At 32.0% G+C, this 21,512-nt stretch overlaps 1 protein-coding gene across 1 annotated transcript in view; it reads left to right on the top strand.

Annotated features, from left to right (window-relative positions):
• Positions 1 to 21,512, top strand: part of MYCBP2 (MYC binding protein 2, E3 ubiquitin protein ligase) — a 282,186-nt gene that overhangs the window by 194,844 nt on the left and 65,830 nt on the right. The window contains exons 53-55 of the mRNA XM_011953854.1: positions 9,214 to 9,438; positions 10,287 to 10,419; positions 14,308 to 14,430. Of these exons, the coding sequence (XP_011809244.1) occupies positions 9,214 to 9,438; positions 10,287 to 10,419; positions 14,308 to 14,430 (481 nt within the window). The remainder of the gene's footprint in view (positions 1 to 9,213; positions 9,439 to 10,286; positions 10,420 to 14,307; positions 14,431 to 21,512) is intronic.

The raw sequence follows: 21,512 nt of genomic DNA on the forward strand, positions 1-21,512 counted from the left end.
ACGAACAGGTGGATGACATAAGGGTTTATGTTTTGTGTGGTAATCAAAGATGACAGAGGGAAATTAACTGGCATAGGGCTCTAAACAGATCCGGGATAAAGTTACTACAGTATAGATGTTAACTGAGGGCTCACACAGGATCAGAGGCCTGACATAGGCAGGGACAGGCATGATTTTCCAAGGTTTTATCTGTAGGGACTAGGGCAGACCTGTTACCCAGTCAGTACACTTTTCTTAAGAGAATCCGACTGTGCAGGGCTAAACATGATAGGGCATGGAGGGAATATTGATTCCCTCTCATCACCTCAAGGAAATAACACAGCTAAATAGTTGCATCTTGCTACCTCTTCCTTTGTATCTCTTATACATTTACTGCTGGAGAAACACTCTTATCTTTTCTCCCTTCTTACTTCAGTTCCTTTAGAGTAAATGAAACTTAATCGTGGCTATTAATGGTAAAACATGACTCAATAAAAAAATGAAAACTGGGAGATATGAAATAAAATTAGAAGTATTCAAACACCAATGCTGCTAACTTAAAAAGAAGTGAAAGTACTAAAACGTTGCCTTCAGCACTGTTTTTTTTTTTTTTTTGAGACGGAGTCTCTGTCGCCCAGGCTGGAGTGCAGTGGCCGGATCTCAGGTCACTGCAAGCTCCTCCTGCCGGGTTCACGCCATTCTCCTGCCTCAGCCTCCCGAGTAGCTGGGATTACAGGCGCCCGCCACCTCGCCCGGCTAGTTTTTTGTATTTTTTAGTAGAGACGGGGTTTCACCGTGTTAGCCAGGATCAGCACTGTTTACATCTATCTCTTCAATCTTTTCTAGTTAAAACATTTTGTATTGACATCAATGTGTGCACCTTATTTGGATCGCGACTCAAACAAACTATAGAGAGGAGTGGGGGCAGAGATTGGAAGTTTGAACAGTGACTGAATGTTGGATGAATTATTTTTTAAAATAAGATTGCTATAGTTACCCATATTAGATAATCCTTAAAGTGATCTTGTCACGCTGTCTTGTTTATTTTACTCATGTTTTAGAATTTGTGTATTCGTTATAAGTATGAACTTAGCTCAATTTTGATCTATCAGTCATTCTATTTAAACACCATATTTGACTAAAAAATATTGATATCCTAATTTAGTTCAAAGGTGACTTTAACTGTTTTAGCACTTTAGTAATGCTCTAGTTTAGAGACAAAATAGCATTAGACATTCATATTATGACTGTATCATTTCCAAAATAATTTTTAAGTCAATGGGAAAGATAGAGCTAAATAGATGAAGGGTTCAGATCCTCTGTGAGGCATTCATTATCAATTATGTAGAACTTTTTGCCCTTTTTAGAACACTCTTCCTTTTTGTTTGGTTTTGGTTTTTTTGTTTGGTTTTGTTTGTTTTGTTTTTTATAGCACCTTGCCTTGACACCCAAGCTGGAGTTCAGTGGCACCATCTTGGCTCACTGCAATCTCCACCTCCCAGGTTCAAGCGATTCTCATGTCTCAGCCTCTGGAGTAGCTGGTATTACAGGCATACACCACCATGCCCAGCTAATTTTTGTATTTTTAGTAGAGACGGGCAGGGTTTTACCATGTTGGCCAGGCTGCTCTTGAACTTCTGGCCTCAAGTGATCCACCCATCTTGGCCTCCCACAGTGCTGGGATTACAGACTGGGATTAAAGATGTGAGCCACTGCACCCAGCAGAGAACATGCTTTCCGACTTTACGTCTTAAGAGTCTTTGTTTTGTTGTCTAATTTATCTAGAATGGTTTCACTTCCATTTTTTTCTACTCTTAGGTTGTCCAGACTCAAAAATTTATTGATGATCTTGTTCTCTTTATTTCCCAATTTTTCTATAGTCATTAATTCATTAATTGCTCCTTTAGTAAATATTTGAGTTCTTATTCGTAGGATTCTTACTTGCATTCTTGTTAGTAATAAATACTAAGCTGGAAAGTAGGCATTAGGTGGAGATGCAGAGGGGAGGGATACAGAGTAAATAAGATGGGGTGAAGTTCTGATCCTTGGAGTACTCGCCATGTAATGTGGTAGACATACCATATTCACATAATTAAGTTGCTTTGTGATAAGTTGTGGGATGGCTTCACTTAAGTGACATTTGAGGAGGTCTTGAAGAAAGGTTGCCAGGAAACAGTAAAGGAATTTCTAGACGGAGAATCAAATGTTCAGAGTTTTGGGGACATGCTATGTACGTGAACTGTTGAATCTGTTGAATAGTTGATATAGGTCAAGCAGAGAATTGAGGGTGGAAAACAGGTATGCACTGGGAAGATTAGGTTTCCCTCTTCCTTCTCAGGCTAATCTGTACAAGTAGAAAAGGTTTACTTCTTTCTTCAGCTACCCATAATATTTGTTTTTCTTGCCTTCAGCCCATTTGTGTTTATGTACCTCTTATTTCTGTTTTTAAGCTACTTAAGGGTAAGGACTCATTCAGGATCCCTTCTTACTCACATTGGTTTCTTCCTAAGCGTTAGAAATTACACTTTGCTCATAGTAGGTTTTCACAATTTGTTAATGCTTTGCACATTTGTGGATGCTTAATTTTAGTTCTTTGCATTTGATATGATCATTCTCTTTAAAATAATTCCTAACATATATATGCTCCTTGCCTTAATTATGTCATTTAATCCTCATTGTGACCCTGTGATGTTAAGCATATTATAATTCTCATTTTTTCAATGAATAAAGGTAGCCACTCACCCAGGAGCACAAGTAGAAAGTAGTGGAGCTGGTATTGGAACACCAGTTGATATGATTCCAAAGCCCATGCATTTATGTTCAGTATGCATTAATCTAGTAGAGAGATAAGGATAAATATAGTTATAAAAGGATGAAGCAACTATAGCTGTGATAATCCTATTACTCTGACTAGAACTGCCAAACTACAGAAAGATAAATACTTATAACCTTAATGGTTGAATGAGGATGAATAGCATGATATGTATTGAAGATGACATGAGTCATTCTAAGATGGCGTACCTGGGGAACATTGATTGATTTTAAATTAAAATTCTAAAGATGTGGAATCTACAAAATGTGGGCTAGTACAATGTTTCAAATATCAAGGAAAACGCAAGTAAGAAAATGAAAAGAGAATTTATTATGCACTTACCATGGAAGACACTAGACTCTCTGGAATCATGAGCTTAATTTTTTGGAAAACAAGTGTACCTCTGTGATAGGAGATGTTAATAGTTTGAAACTTACACACCCAGTTCTTTGGGTACTGTGTCAAAAATGAGATCTTTTAACATTGTGAGGGGAGTTGAGTGGAAGAGAAAGTTTATATCAAGGAAAGTAGATGATAGACAAATGGAAGTATTCTAAGGTATCTTTATAGTTCCCATATAATCTGAATTCTTGAAGAAGCAACTTGGGTCTCTGCATATCTCCATACATTTATATAGATTACTTCTTATTTTAGGCTGATGGGTGTTTACATATAGAAACTATGCTGATTTTCCACAATTTGGGACCTGAAAAATTTGAAGTAGAGTTGAAGAGAAAGTATCATTTGTTGATCTTGTTTGTATAGCATCAGCTGGGTTAATTGATAAAACTGACAAATGTTTCTTGCATTTTGAATTCAATTTCATTCTTTTGGGTTACCTAATAACACCTAGCAGTCACAACTTTAACATACCCCAGGTTTCCTGATTTTGTTAATAGCTTTGTCTGTATGTGTATATATGTATATATATACCTGTTTTTTTAATCCTGATATTAACTTTAATACAACATTAGTAAATGTGCTGTTCTTAGATAAGAATAGCTTTATTTCATTATTTAGCTTAGTGTTAATGTTTCATAAACAGAATGAGATTAAAACAGTTAAATTAAGACTGTAATAATTAATATATATATGCTATGCTTAATTTTCCTGAGTTATTTTATCATTTTGCTTTAACAATGGCAGTTCTTAGCTTTGTGCTTATCTAACACAATGGAAGACTTTTTCTTTTCTTTGCCTGAGCATTTGGCATGGTTAGTCACATGTTTTCACTGTGATACTTATTCACTTATTTGGTCTCTTCTATTCCTTGAAAGATTATCAGCTTAGAGTTACAATTTGGTGTTCATTAATTTAGTTAGGTTCCCAGTATGCTTTAATTTTCTGATTTTCTTGAACTTTTCTGCCTTTAAAATAGTATTTGAGAATGAAATGTTATTGTATATATATGTGTGTATGTATATACACATGCACACACAAGCTGTGCTTGTAATAATCTGTGAAATTATACTATATGAAAGCTGACATGTTTTAATAGTGAGAAATTGGGGCTTTGGAGAAATTAACATTTTCATGAATGTTCATATCTTTAGACTAAAACATTTCTAAATTTTCAGAGAACACTACTCAAGAGTTTATGTGTGTGTTTGAGATGAAGTCTTGTTGCCCAAGCTGAACTTGAACTTCTGGGCTCAAGGAGTCCTACCTTCTCAGCTTCCCAAGTAACTAGGACTACAGGCATGTACTACCATGCCCAGCTAAGTTTTAAAATTATTTTGTAGAGATGGGATCTCTCTATCTTACTCAGGCTGGTCTCAAACTCCTGAATTCAAGCAATCCTCCTGTCTTAGCCTTCTGAATAGCTACAAGTATAGGCATGCACTACTGCACCCAGCTATTCAAGTGTATTTTATTTTTAAACTCCAGCTGTCTGTTCATCAAATTTCGGCTTCTTGATAAATGCAATTTTATTAGGACATTGCATTTTGAAAATAATCTTATGGTAAACCAGTGTGAATTAATAATTTTCTACAACTGCAGAACAAAAGCAAAAAAAGTATAAAGTTTCAGTTTACATAGAAACATTTACAGAATTGATTTTATTGGCAATTTATTACCATAGTTAGCAGTTACATCATTTTAAAATATCATTGTACATGCTGTTGACAGAGAAAGCACTTATGTTTGCACATTGCTTAAAAGAGCTTTAAATATTGTCAGCCAGTTACCACATTGCTTCTTTATCACTAACTTTACCTGCATTACTTTTAACAATTACTTTTCACATTGTTTTAATACTAATTTATGCTAAAAAATAGAATATGCTAAAAAGAAGTGATATTGTTTTATGTAAAAAAATCTGTACCACTATGCTTTGTAAGGGAGAGAAACCATTGACCAAGTACTCTACAAATTCTTATATACATGGATGAACCAGTAAAGAGATTTTTCCCCTAAAACATAGCACTTCAAAATGCTCTGCAATATGTTTTTCACTTTACCTAAAGAGAAAGGACCATATTCACTATCCACTTTTAATTAGGGGGCAATTGGCTTTGGTTTTGGTTTACATTTATTTTTAGGCATATTATTTGACACTTTTTTAGGGTTTTAAATGTCTTACATTTATAAGTTTCTTATATATATGATATATATACACTTACATATATGTTTCTTACATATATATGTATATATGGATGTGGAAATCTAGAACTGGAGAACGGTAAATGAAGTCTCATTATCTAAAATGACATAATTGATAGGGACTTTTGATGTTTCTTTTTTGTTGAAGTCTTAGTTGCTCTTTTTTATTAACATTTTGAATGTCCTCTTTTTTGGTTCAAAATAACCTATCATAATATTTACATAAGCAATAAAATTGTGCAGTTGCTACTCACTGGAAAGATTTTAATTTCAGATCAGATAAATGTAGATTGATAGCATGAGATAACTACGAAAATATGTATCATTTAAATTATCAGTAAAACATTTTGTGAAAATGTTGATTTTTCTGGGATGTTTCTGTGAATTGATTGTTCCTTAACAAAACATTTTTAGACTTTGACTTAGAGATCCTAAATGCTCTGCATTTCCTAAACTTTGAGATGGAGAAAAGTAGGCCTGTCTTTTGATAAAATTGATTAAATTTTTATCTTTTGATAAAAAATTGATTGTATGTATTATTTATGTTTTTCTTATCAAATTTGTTAGTAGCATTCAGAAGTATTTCCAAATGATTTTTTTCCTACTTAAAGAAGGAAGGAAAATTGAAAAAAAATGATTGAGACTTTTTGTTTTATTTTTTACTTTCTTATTTTTGTACTTCAAAAAGTGATAAGTTCACATAAACTACATGCCATTATTATTCATAATAATAATTGCATTTTCTATACAATCTACATCATTTCCATTTTTATTATAAAACAGCAGACTGGTTTCTGTTATAAAACAAATCTGGCTTGTATTAGAACAAATATGTCCTCATTTAAAGAATTTTAAGGTTTCTGTCTTGCATTGAGTATCTTAAGCTTTATAACAACATCTGGCTCTTAATTTTAGTAAATGGCATGACACACTATATCCATGGAGAGCTTCTGACAAAAACTTATCAGACAGAATTTCTTCAGTGTGTTGTTTACTCAGATGGCTTCAGTTTCTCTTTAGTAAAATAATATTTCTGTGTTGGTGCTAGAGTACAGAAAAATGTTGTTACTGTGCACGCATCTTCTGCAGATGATATCCTGTTCCCTTTCGTTGTTGATATTTTTCTTTCTTAAACTTTGTTGCTCAGAATATCTTTAATGCTAGCCAAGGAGTCAGGGATTTGGACGTATTTTCATGGACTTCCAAAGCTTTTTTTCCCCAGGTGAGTTAACTGTAAGGAACAATCATGTTTTATTCAGGTATTTCAGCATGTATAACAAGTTTTGTGTCTTTGAAACCTTTGCTTAAGATTAATAAAACCTTTTAACCAAACAACGATCTATGTGAGGTGCTGCAATTGAGTTTTCTCCTTGCTCCTGCCGAAAAGAATGTATTATTAGTTTAAGTGATACTTCCACATGACTTCAAATTTGCTATATTTAGTTTATGACTGACTTTTCCAATGATTATATCTAAGATTAGTGTTTTCACAACTAACTTATTTAGGTGGCAGTGTCCTGGCCTTATGGCTCTTTTATTTTTTCTGCTGCCAACTCACATTCCCTCTTTGAATGTTCATCTGAGAATGGGATGGGGATGGAGGGAGAAGATAATAATATTGAAATTCATGAATTTAATATGCTGGTACCTGGGTCTTACATTTCAGTATTGAATAAAACATGTATTTTACTATTGCTTGAGCATGATAGGCACAGTTCTATGACTTTATGTCTGTCCGTTTTTTATACTGTAGCACAAGAATTGGATAAACTTTGTTTTATACTTATTAATATAGTTTTTTTACCTTTACAATAAAATATTAATTGTTTTAAATTTTTAACAAGTTTTCATAATTGCCTTTCAGTGGCTAGTTTGCAATTATAATTAGTTTTACCAAGGCTTAACTCCCAGTGTTACCCTGAATGATCAAAAGTTAGAATTATTGTTATAATTAATTAAATGCACTAGGAATATTATTAAATACCAATGAAATTGGGGTTTTTTGCTGAATCTGTGGATATTTGCTTTTTTATGTCACCATGTAATTTTTAAGAATCAGTTGTGAGTAGGATTAAAACTTGCCTCTTCCAACTGTGAAATGGCATGATGTGTTTATTTATTGACCATTACAAACAGACATTTTAAAATGTTTACAGAAAATCTTGTGAGTGTAATAGCAAGTATTATGTAAAGTTTAGACCTGTGTTACTCTCAATTTTTATCTTGAGCGCTCTCTGTGTATTCATGTAGGTTTGCATATATATAAATTCTTACAAATATATATGATGAGTATATAAAATGTGTATTTTACATTTATTTTTGGTTGTAAATCTAAGCTTTTTGAGTGTTTAAAATTCTCATTTCCATTGAATTTCCAATATGTAACAAAAGAATATTGGTAAATAAACTATAATTATAGTAAATGTAAATTAATTCTTCTTAGTACATATTTGTATAAGTAAAAATTGGTTATTCATCACTACAGTGAGATTCACAAAATATGTGAAAGTTAATGGTGACTTTAACGTTTTCCCTGACCAGTCATGTGTGGAATTAACGAAGTAGCAGGTATACAGAATTCTTGAATCCACATATTTTTAAACCTGAGGATCTTGTTTTTAATATTCTACTGTGTTACTGTCTATATGAACATGTATACATCTCTCTTCATATGAGGCTACTGGTAGGGATAGAACTATTTAATACAATTTTATCTTGTATAATGTTAGTTTTTAAATTTTTATTCTATTTATAACATTATTAAATATCAGTTTTAACCTAATGTTTGCATGTGTGTCTCTTTATGGTTATCTAGTACTCTATCTGAATATGAAGTAAACTCTAGAGTTCATATTACTGTATTTAAAAATGCCGTTTAAATCTCTTTTAAAGGAGTAGTGATGGCAATGAGAACACCCAGTGTGGACCCTTTATTTGCATTTAGTTGGGAAAAAGAGAAAATATGGAAAGGTTATTATTTCTCTTTATTCCATTCACATAGGAAACAATCTTATCACAGCATTGCAATTTAACAGCAAATTTAGGGTAGGTTCTTTTCTTTCATTTTAGAAGTGACTCTTTTCAGTAATATAAATTTACGTTATATTTACTTAAATCCATGTTTAATTTCTCCTTTCTACTAAAAATATAGTCTTTTCTGTTACCAGCATTAATGTATCACTGCATAGTAATGGCTTAACAAATCTAGCAAGACATTTTTATTTCTACAACATTAGAAAGTATACGTTGTTGAAATTTTGTAAGCATCATTATTTCGTTCATAATGAACAAATACCAAGATATAGCTATATTTTAATGCATATTTTTCATCATCTCTGCTTATGGATCAGTTTTCAGATTCTTCATACCTGTTTTCTCTATTTATAAATAAGTATTTCAACATGGGAAGAAATGAATATTTAGACTTTTTTTTTTTAACCCATAACAATGTACAATAATGCGGTAATAATGATTCAAAGTTATTCCCTTGTGGTTCACATAGTATTTTTATTTTTCCTACTGTTAAATTTAAACATTGCATTAAAGATAAAAGTAAAATCAAGGATGATTATATTTCTCAAATTGTGGTTGGCAGAAGCCAGAGGTCGATTGGTTTCCTGCTATATTTTCTTGACTTCACCTTCATTTTAAATAGCATTTATTGTTGAAAAACAGATCAGTTATCTTTAGTTATGTGTTTTGTTTTTTTTTTACAGTGACAGTACTGTAGACTTGTTATAAAAGCTGTTAATAGGAAGGCTTTGAAAGTGATAATAGATTGTATTTTGTTTATTTTTCTTTCCTATTCAAATTTTCAGGAATCTAAAACTAATACTGATGACTTTTTCAAAGACATAAACTCCTGCTGCCCACAGGAAGCAACAATGCAAGAACAAGATATGCCATTCTTGCGAGGAGGGCCAGGCATGTACAAGGTAGTGAAGACGGGACCTTCAGGTCACAACATCAGAAGCTGCCCTAACCTTAGAGGTATCCCAATTGGAATGTTAGTTCTGGGAAACAAAGTCAAAGCAGTGGGAGAGGTATGGATTCTTGTAGCTTCATGACTTCTAAGATACTCATTTTTAATATACAACCAAAGCATCTCTTCTAAAGGTTGCCATTTCTGCCACAGGTTTTTCAATGTTTATGTATTTTATCTTTACTTGTATTGCAAATACACAATTTTTCTGTGCTTCTGTCTAATGATTTGCATAATTATCCTTGTGAGAACAATATATATTAACAAATGATTTGTATTGTGTATATAAATGTTTGGTATTTGCATTTATTTTTTCATTATTACAAATGTACTATACCATCATGGATTATCAGCACTTAAAATATTCTATGTGATCGGTATGGAGATGTGATCATATGCAAAAGGTTTCACTTCTTTGTTCCCATTCATAGGTCTCACTGAAGTCCTGAGCAAATAAAATTACTCTTTAGGCTACTGTGGCATTTGCCTCAGCTGATAAGCTTGAAGATGTAGTGTGTCATGCTATTTCTCAGTAAGGGTCATTTTCAAGTTGCACTGTGGATACTCTCAACCTAAATAATAGCAAGTCGGCTGTGTTAGGACACTTTAGGCGCAGAAAAAAGAAAATGAGCCATGTGTTTTTGAGTAACACTTAAAATTATTTAGGGATTATCTTTGTGCTTTGAAAGTTATTATTTTAACCAAATTCATAAATAAGCAGTATTTTACAGAACTTTTTATTGACTTCTGTCTTACCTCAGGCTGTGGCCTTAATTTCAGAAACTAATTTCTTGGTAGAAATGTATTGGAATGATTACACTATTCAGACACGTGAGCTTTTTACTGGTTTTCATACTGAGTTCCCTAAAAGAAGCAAGCCAATCAATCATGCTTTTTGTTATGTACCAGGTAACCAATTCTGAAGGGACATGGGTGCAACTGGATCAGAACAGCATGGTAGAGTTCTGTGAGAGTGATGAAGGAGAGGCATGGTCCTTAGCTAGAGACAGAGGCGGAAACCAGTACCTCCGACATGAAGATGGCAAGTTGGCTTAAATTTGTGATTTATTCCAATTAAACTTTCAGATACAGAAGTTTTATGCCTATTGTATTGCTTTTGTTTTAAAGAGTTTTTTGTGTGTTTGTTTTTTAAGTAAAAGCAAAACTAAAAATTAAAAAATCTTGCAACTGTTAAAATTGGTTTGTAAAATATGTGAGTACTTAATGCACATTAAATAAGAAATTAAAAGAAAATTGGAAACATATAAAACAGGCTTTTTATTTCATTAATATAAATCTGTATACCTCTTTCTTCCGTACCAGTCCAGGACTTAACATTTTATCCCTTCTATAATAAAATGAAAATTCAGTATTCAAACTACCAATCTCAGTACTTCTCCCAGGCAGCTTCATTTGATTGCATTTTGTCTTAGGGAAAGAGCATTGTTTCCTGTTGTTAGACTTTCAAGTTTAAATTTTATTTTACCTTTCTCAACATTGATCTCACTTAATAAAATATATTCCTTTTTGTCCCCCTCTCTTTGATATCTTGGTGGCAAAAATTTGTTCTTCAAAGTTGAGACCACATTATCTCTTGTGTGAAGCTGTAACTGATCACAACAGAGCCAAGAATTTCTTGTGTTCCTAAAGAATTCTGCTCACCACTAGAAAAAAAATTGGTTCTGTCATAGTGAAGTTCATGTTTATTTCTTCATACCCACTTACGAGTCCCTTGTGGACAGGCACATGGTTTTTGTCTTTGCATGCCTAGTTCTGAAACAGTTTGACACATACTAGTTGCTCATGAAGTTTTGTAATACAACTTGAATTATAAAAATAATAGCACATCAAAATAAGTATGTAAGCAAACATGGACTTGTCTGCCAAATCCCAAAATTTATAGGATGAGGTTAGATGAATAAGAGAACATGCATCTTTATTCAAAAGATAATAAATTTATAATACTTATTAAATATGACCATAAATATGGATTCAAAAAAGGTTTGAAATTTGCAGTAATGATGGAGTACCTTTGGAGATATCTCCCTTTTTCCCCCCACAACACACCTTTGAGGTAGGTGATAAAATCTTCAATTTATAAGTAAGGAAACTCAAGCTTGTAGAATTTAAAATGATGGGTCTACTGTTGTACAGTAGGTGACATAGCAGCTGTAAGACTTCAGCCAGAATCTTCATTCATGTTTTAAATGCTGTACTCATTACACCATGCTGTACACATTGAGAACAACTTGAGAACCTACCTCCTCCCCTTGTTTTTCCCAGATAAACTTTTTTTTAGTCTAAGATGATGTGGTCGGTCATAAAATAATGTCCTGAGACAGTAGAACTATTCATTTGAAAAAGATAAGGGTTCTGCTTGATATAAATCGACATTTACTAAATGACTTTTTCACTTACTATGTGCTTATTATATATTACTATATATTTACCACATTCATAAATTTTTGAACATTTTTCTTTATATAGGAATATTCAGGTATAAATGAAAATACCTAAGGTGAAATCAATTTTATTTAAGATAATTTAAATATGAGAACAGCTTAGGTGACTTCCAAAGGACTTTTCTAGCTTAACTGGTAGTACAACAAAATATATAAGAGTGGATTCTGAAGTAGGACTGCCATGGTACTGATCCCAGCTATACAACTTTTTACTCATGTGACCTTGACCAAGTTAACCTAGTATCTCTGTGCCTCAGTTTTCCCATTTCTAAAAGGATTTTATAAGTCATAACCACATAAATTTGATATGAAGACTAAATGAGCAAGTAACAGATAAAGCTAATGGATGGTAAGTTAGGTATTATTGTTAAAACGCAAAATGCCTTCCATACTAAGGATCAAGTTTTAACCTGGGAAAATTTATTCTTATAAACTTAGAAGATAGAAGCTTCTTGCAAGATAAAATGCCTCTTAAGTTAGAGTATCATTTAAGAGAAGTTTAAATTTTTATTTGTAATCAGTTAATCATCTTTTACTCTTGATATATAGATACAGATATAAATATAAATATTTGGTGATCATGTAAATCTTAATATTTAAATATAAAACCTAGAGCGATAAGGAAAGAAATGATATGAAGTTAGTGCCTTTAAATCACTACTATTAGTTGATGTGCTGCCCAAATAGTCTGTTTAGTGGTGATAATATTTAATATGGAAATACAAAGATTTGGCACTATGGTAATTTGTATGAAGTCGTGTGAGTAAAACAAAAGCTTTCCTCTTTGTAAAAATTCTCTATTGGTCTTTGAAATCTGTAGTAGGTAAAGTTACTGCTGTGGTAAAAACAGACTTCACTCTGGATGCCATTCTTAGTCTAGAGGGGAAGCAGTACTATCTTTTCTGTGCAGTTTACTGTTCATGGGTGTTTTTTTTTTTTTTTTTTGAGACAGAGTCTTGCTCTGTCGCCCAGGCTGGAGTGCGGTGGCACGATCTCCACTCACTGCAAGCTCCGCTTCCCGGGTTCACACCATTCTCCTGCCTCAGCCTCCCGTGTAGCTGGGACTACAGGCGCCCGCCACCGCGCCCGGCTAATTTTTTTTTAATGTATTTTTAGTAGAGACGGGGTTTCACCGTGTTAGCCAGGATGGTCTCGATCTCCTGACCTCGTGATCCGCCCGTCTCGGCCTCCCAAAGTGCTGGGATTACAGGCGTGAGCCACCACACCCGGCCTCATGAGTGTTTTTTGAAGAAACATTCCACTGCTGAAATAGTGCATGCTGAAGAGTATTGCCTAATAAGGGAAGTGCTAAGATTGATTTTTTAAATCAAGTCTACAAATGCTGGTAAAGGGATAGATTATACAGTACCACTGGTACAGCAGAATTAAAATTTACAGGTAGGAAGGAAACACTGTACCACACCCTGTCTGTAGTTCCCTGTTCTGTTTAAAGGAATATTGACTTTCAAAAAATATATTTAAGATATCTAAAGATATTTTAAAATAAGATATTTAAAAATATATTGAAGATATTTCATTTTTCATAAGGTTATTTTAATGGAATTAATACCTAAATATATTTAAGATATCTAAAGATATTTTAAAATAAGATATTTAAAAATATACTTGATATTTCATTTTTCATAAGGTTATTTTAATGGAATAAATACCTTTTCCCCCCGATTTTACTTGACAGACTTTATTTTGCCTTTTTTGGCTGGCATTAATATGGATATTTAGCTAAGGTATTGTTAATACCTTAGCTAATCTTGGAGCCTCCTGATTGTTCATAGGGGATTAATTTAGTTTGCACATTTTATAGGTCGCATCTTGCCATTTGTGAATGGATAAAACATTTGCCATTTTCTGCTTGAAATAAGAATTTGATACATTTATAGACTTTGATTATGTAACATTGTTTATTATTATCCTTCTATTTGGGAAAAATATCTTTATGTAATAAAAATAAGTTAAAAGTGAAGTTTTCCATAATTTTCACATTCATAACTTAGAACAGTTAACAAATGAAAATTCCTTTACTAGATATTAGTTTTTTTCTCTATTCTAATACTAATATACAAAATACTTTTATTTCTGGTTTATAGGTTATTCATTTTTGTTTTACAAAATTCTCTTGTATAAATTTGTTACAAATACAAAGAGTTCCTGGTCCAGAAGTATTAGTATGCATTCAGTAATATATCCTATCACAATAAAAGTAAATTGGCTTCATAAGAGCATATCTCATTTCTAAATTTCACTGTGTATTTGATAAATAAAAATAAAGATTTGTCAGGTGCTTTGTTAATGTTAAAATGACCTGGCTGTTATTTTAATTTATCAAATCTAGACATGAGCTTATTTTAAAATCTAATCATCATAAAATCTTTTGCAATTTTCTGTCTTTGTTGTATGAATAGGGAATAGCATATAAGAAACTAATGTTACAGCTGTGGCTTTTATTGTAGAACAAGTTCTTCTGGATCAGAATTCTCAAACTCCTCCTCCAAGCCCTTTCTCAGTGCAAGCTTTTAATAAAGGGGCAAGTTGCAGTGCCCAAGGATTTGATTATGGACTCGGAAATAACAAAGGTAGGTGTTTAAAACTAAGTATTTTACTTACCTAACTTCAATATTTTTTATTACCTTTTATACACTTTTTATTTGTGTTCACCCAGAAATCTTTATTAAATTAAAATTTGTTTCTGGAAAGTTAATACAAAATGTTTACAAAGGTCTTCTTTTCATAGTTTTTTTTTTTGGTTTTGGTTTTAACAGTTTTGGCTTAAGTTTCTGAGTGTGCTTGCTTATTTTTTTTCTATTTAAAAAACACTCATTTTTATTTCATATCCTAAAGATTCTATTTCACTAAATCTAGTAAAATGTTATTTTTATCATCCACTTATTAGGATGGTAAGGTTAATGAGCAACAAAGAACCTTCTAAATTATCCGTTTAAAATCAAGACTATTACTTAAATAATCAGACTATTACTTAAAATAATATTTTAAGTAATGTTACATATGAGCTTTATAAAATTTATGTGGTTTTGAATTTCTAACCCAGTAATCTTAATTTAGAATTATGTGAAATGATATGTTTGGTTTTAGTATCTGTAATAAAACCAGAAAGTTGTAAAAATTAAAAAATCCAAAGTCATATGAATATAAAATATATATAGCTGTTTTGGCTGCATTAATGGAAGAGACCAGCATCATGGACTGTCCAAACAATAGTTAATTTTTAAACAATTTATGCTAGAGGTTCATCAGAAATTGCATTTTTATGTGAATTCACACACTCTTGTTCTTTCCTATGTACCTGATCTAGACTCCTTGAAAATCAGCCCTATTGTCCACAGGTAACATACAGCTGGGTCATGGGTGAAAGGGAGCAGATAGCCTACGTGGAAATAATTTTACTTTAATTTTATTTAAATTAATTCACAGGACTTGATTCCAAGGGACAAATACAGTGTCATTATACCTGACTTGCGGAACAAGTGAAAAAATAAAACGGTGAACAAAATACAGAATTACATCAATGTATAAGGAATATTCTGTTTAAAATAAAACTACTTCTATTGAATAGCTTCGTTACTTTCCACAGGATATTTTTATGAAGGAAACCTAGCCACAAGATTTTTTTTACTCCCTTGGATTAGCCTATCCCATAGGATTGGGTATTATCTGCTCACTTACTTCGGGGTACCTGATTTCCATTAATTTAAGCTAGATCTTTGTACTTACATAGTGTAAATGCTTGGTGGTGTTTTCTTTATGTCCCTTTCTCTTTACCTTTGTCAACTCTTAAATTAAAATCTCAGCATTTGCTTACTGCTACTATATCTCTATATAGTAATGTTTTAAAGCCTTGTTTAACACAAGTTGTATGCTTTCAGTCTTTAAAATGTCTGTCATTGTACTGATAGCTATCACAGTAAATCAGTCTTTATAATTTATTAAAATAAATGTAAATGTTTAAGAGACACAAACATTGCCAAGAAAATTTGTTATTATATAGAAATAATAAAGTATTACTTTTTAAACATGTGATTTTTGTGAATATCGTTCAAAAAATAGCATGCCTTATGCCAGGCATAGTGGCACATGCCTATAGTCCCAGCTACTTGGGAGGCTGAGGCAGCAGAATCACTTGAGGCCAGGAGTTTAAGGATGTAGTCTGCTATAGTCGTGCCTGTGAATAGCTACATGCTCCATCCTGGGCAACAGAACAGGATCCTGTTTTTTTAAAAAAAATTAATAAGTCTGCTCTTATTAACAAGCTTTTAAAATATTTAGATGGAGCAAAGAAATAATAAGAAATTTAAACTTGATGAAATATATCTGACTTTATTATCTGTAACAGTAGTTCCCATTTTAACTCTTAATACTGTCTAAGATCAAAGAACTGTTTTTTGTAAAAGTTTTTTTTCCTGAAAACAATATTTTAGAAAATTCTTCATGATCACTAATTTTTTTTCATATAATCTACAGCATTTATTTATTATTTCAGAAGAAAGATATGTGGCTCATGTACACAGTTCTTTCCACATAAATCTATCCCTTGTAGGTGCTTCCGTTGAAATTTTTGCATATGAAACTTTATTATATTTAGGAAAAATGACCAGAAGGTTAGTATTTTATAGTTTCTGCATCACCTAGTCTGGATGTAGTTCCCTCTCCCCACCTCGAGCATCATTTAAACTATTTAATGTACATATTCTCACAAATAAGGAGTTATCCATCAGATTATTTCATTATCTTAAAAAAAATTTTGTGAAATCTTTTGGTTCAAGGAAAAATGTTAGAATTGATATTTTCGATATTATTCAAATTAGGTAGCTCATAATCCTTTTTGGCTTATGGGACTTACAGATTTTTAAATTATTCCTCTAAGCAAAATATTTCATGCTTTTAAAGTAGAATTTCTTTGGTAGTAACAACTTAAAAAAGAAAATATTAATTTGTAACTATAATGTAAACACATTGCTATGTTAATAACATACTTTGCCCCATTAATTGTGCTTTTTAAAAGAAAAACTGCTAATTGCTTATTTTCTGCATGAAATATACTGCCGATGAGGCAGGGTGGTATTAGTCATTGTTGGGAATTATGGAGAAGGCATCATTTACTTAGATCTTCATTTATATATGTTCAATATTGAAGCAATTTATCACTGATTCTTCATAGAGTCTTCATTCTCCCATACATAATGAGAGATATTATATATGAATGTAAATGGATTTGTTTTTATAGATGGGCTTCTATATAAGATTTGGTGGGGTGCTTCCATAAAAAAAAAAAAAAAGGCATGCAAAATTTGGTCCCTAATTTGAGGATGATTAATAGTCACCAATTTTCACTCATTTCTGAATTGGCATGGTTTTATTTAGTGTTCAACTCTATCTGAATGTCATAAAGCACCATTTACTTTGCCATTTTGGATGTTAATGAATAACGAGTTGTAGTTTTGACTGTTTTACCCACTGCAGGTGACCAACTGAGTGCCATATTGAATTCCATTCAGTCACGACCCAATCTCCCAGCTCCTTCCATCTTTGATCAAGCTGCAAAACCTCCCTCTTCCCTAGTACACAGCCCATTTGTGTTCGGACAGCCCCTTTCCTTCCAGCAGCCTCAGCTTCAGAGTAAGTCTGTCAGCCTTACCTGCCTCATCAAGCATTTCTGAAGCTTTGTTCTGAGTTATTTATCAGTTAATAATTAGTTATCAACTCACCTGACTGGTTTTTTTTAAATGAGAATGTTATCCCCTCCCACATTTTTGAAATATTTAAGCTATTCTGAGCTAAGACATTCTGCAGCTAAGACATTTAAAGTTGCTTTAAAGTTCATATGCATGACTATGGTAAGCATCACATATAGGGACACTTTCAGTGGATTTTTGTTACTTCAGGATGTCCTAAAAGGATAAAGCTATTTCACTCTATCAGTGGGTAGAAGAAAGACTGTACTTGTTTGGGCAGGTTTGTTTGTTTTTTCTGAGTGAATTTGGTATCTATGAAATGTATGACAATTTAGGTTTCCCGGTTTTCTCAAATTGTTGTTTCCTGTCTTTATTTTTATTTTTTTGTTGTTCCTTATATGTTAAATTGATCATTTGATTCTAGTTCTGCCTTTTAGGGTTGCTCTAGTCCTTCATCCATGATAGTAATTCACATTAGTTTGGAAAAGATACCCAAAAAAATTATCCTTAACTGAGTGTTCTTTTTTCTTAACCTCCTGAACCTTCCACATAAACTTTTCAAAGCTCTATTCAGTGTGACAACAGTGTGCTCTTCTTGGCATTCAGTTCTCATTAATTGAATCAGTTGGTTTGTGAAAGTCTCAGCTTATATACCATTGTTCAGATTCAATTGCACAACCTCTTTGCTTTAGTAAACGACATTCACACTTAGATCTAAGTTATTTTTTATGCAAAAATACTTTAATAACTGTTACTAGGGTCATGTAAAAGAGTGCTAGCTGGTTTAGTTTTTATTAAGAACTAGGATAGTATGTAGCTAGCAAATGATGTTATTCATTACTTTATCCACTTTAGGTAAAGGGTATACAAGAGTATAAACTTTTCTGGGTTTCCACTATTCATTAGGAAAGTTTAATTAATGAAACTAATAAGTTTGGAAATATAAGTACTATCAATTTCTAGCTTATCATCTTCATGTATAATATTAATTTGAATGTTAAGAGAAGAATTTCAAATAAACAAATTAGTGTCACATGTGTGAAATAGTTTTTTCCTTCTATGATAAATATTATTTCAGAAGAATGAAAAAGAAGTGAAGAGTTAGTTTATTAATTTTGTGTTGCATCAGACTTTTTACATTTACATGTACTACTTAAGCTTCAAGAAGTTTTAAAGGTAAGGACAAGGGGAAAAACATACAGGAAAAACATCAGGATCAGTCAGGTAGAAAATTTATATTAGAAAATTTAAATTCATTCATATTCAAATTCAGTTTTAAACGAAAAATTGCCTATGTCGTAGCAGTAGCAGACAAAAGAACTAAGGAGCAAGGAGACCCTTTTGGTTCTATCTAAAGAATCATTGCAAGTCTTTACAAAAACAAACATAATTACTATTTTTATTTTACCAAATTTAATTAATAAAATATTTCAAAACAATAAACAGTAATAAAAGTTGATTTGTGTCTTCCAGGGAACAACAGTTTCTAGGTGACATTGTGTCAATACAATTTTATGCATACGTGTTATCAGTACCAGCACTTTATTTACCACTGTCTTGGAGCAAATTTGAAATCATGGCTTAACTATGTTTCAGTTAGCAATTTTCTGAATCATTACTTGCCTATAGTCCAACAATGGAAATTACTTAGGTCTTGTTTTAAACTTCTTATTCGCAACAGGATGTCACTAAATTTTGACTTCCAAATTCCAGAAAATGGAAGTCTCAATCTTTAGCATAACAAAAAAAAAGTATGAAATCTGAAAATAGTTTTAATTTTTTTAAATAGTTCAGAATTGTATTTTTTACATCATATTAGGAAAGGTAAATGTGGCAGAGTGCCAACATCTGTTAAGACTCCCCAAGCATGATATTCTTCCCTGAACCTCACTGCCATGTATCCCACTAGCATATCACCTATACTTCAGAAGATGGTTTATTCATAGTGAACTTCCCTATGCTATTTAGTAAAATGAGAATCATTTTTGTCTTATACCTTTGTGATACTAAATAAATCATTATGTAGAAGACCGTATTTACTGAATTTTGTTTATACTGATAGTCGCCACTGTGTACTAAACATTGTACTTAAGCACTTTAATGCAGCCTCATTTGAGATACTGTCTCTTATCTCTGTTTTACGGAGACAGAAACAGAGGCTTAGGGAGGATAAATGATTTGTCCCAGAAACATACATAGTAAAATGGTAGAGCCAGAACTTGAGGTCAGTTCTGTTGACTACAAAGCCTGTTTTAAAAATTCAGCCTTACGTCGGTAAATATTGCAAAATCTATTCTAATATATATATTTTTTAAATTTATATTTAAACTAGGTCTGGCATCTAGAGTATTAGCTTTGCTCAGATTTGATTATTTTTCTTTTTATAGTTTGATTTTTTTTAATGTAACAGCAATTTGAATGGAAAAAAAGATATCCTAAATATCATAACTCAAGATCCTGGTTAACTAGAAAAATTCTACAAAGAAACACATCAGCTGATGCATGGTTTAACTTCATCTAGCATTTCTGTGAGCATTATTATCTGTAATTCTTTGGGGTTTTTTTCTGAATCATAGTTTTTTCACCTATCTTTGGAAATTTAAAAATAATCTGGCACATTAAGTTAATTTGATACCTTTTCTTTACAATCAGGCAACATTTTATTCTGTAAAACAGAGTATTTGGTAATTTTTAAATCAGCAAAATTATTTGATTTTATATACATAGAAATTATTTCAAGTGTTATTCTAGTGAAGTAGAATGTTACAGAAGTAAAAGTTAACAAATTTCCCTTATGTGTGGGCACACAGAGACATGAAAAAGAAGTGTGTATATGGGATTTTTCTTTACTGTTCTATAATTTATTTTTTAATGTTAAAACTAGTTATATAGTTTTTAGAATTGGTAAGCAATTTGGCAATAAAATTTTAGTGGACCAAAGTGGAGAATGATATCTGTGGCTGCTTTCTTTAAGAATATTACATTCCTTATTTTCATTATCCCCATTTCTCTTGAATGCTTCATTTTATGTCCTGTACCTTCTGACAGTGTCTTACACATCACAGGCATTCAAGGAGTGTTTATTGATTATAGGTACTTAAGATTAGCATTTCATCAATTTAAGATCTTGTGTTTTTCTATTATGGTATTCCAGTGTTTCCTCAGAGAACATCTTCAAAGAAGAGAATTTATTTCTTTCACTTAGTAATTGAAGCCAACTATACTGTGACAGTATGATGTATGATAATTGCAGGTTTATACTGATTGAATTCTAAGCAAGATTCTCCAACTGAGAAACTATATTGCAAATGACTTCATTTAAACATAGCATTTTATCACTTTCTACCTACTACTCCAGAGGGTGAATAGTTTTTCAACTTTTATTTATTTATTTATGGTAGAAAAATGGCAAATAAAACTGAAGACAATTTACTTTTCTCCCAGATACTTTTATATAATTTTTTTTATTTTTTAATGTTTTAATTTTGATGGGTACCTAGTAGACATCTCCCAGCAATTTTAAACATGAAATATACAATATATGTCAAAACACATAGTACTTTCAAGCACAGATACGATAGCTCTAGATTAGCTTGCAACAGGAGTTTTTCTATTATACTCGTAAGTCACATTCTTATGTGGGACAAAAAAAAATGTTAAATGTGACCCCAAAATATATTTGGATATCTGCATGACTATTTATTTACATTTGAGAATACAAACACACTGAAGTACTGTGTTTACTTAGCTTGTAGAACATAGTCGTGGGAAGACTTTCAGCTCAGATTTCCCCTCTGGCTACTTACTAGCTCACTAAGTTATTTGACAGGCCTGAATTTTTGTTAGCTCATTATAAAATGGGATTCCCAATAAATGTTATCTTTTGATATTATTATTGCCTTTTGATGCAAATACTTAATACCTCTCATGCTTTGAGGAAAATATAGAAAAAGTCCCTCTCTGAAAGA

The sequence above is a fragment of the Colobus angolensis genome, unplaced genomic scaffold, assembly GCF_000951035.1.
Source record: "Colobus angolensis palliatus isolate OR3802 unplaced genomic scaffold, Cang.pa_1.0 Scaffold374, whole genome shotgun sequence".
In the NCBI taxonomy this organism is placed as follows: domain Eukaryota; kingdom Metazoa; phylum Chordata; class Mammalia; order Primates; family Cercopithecidae; genus Colobus; species Colobus angolensis.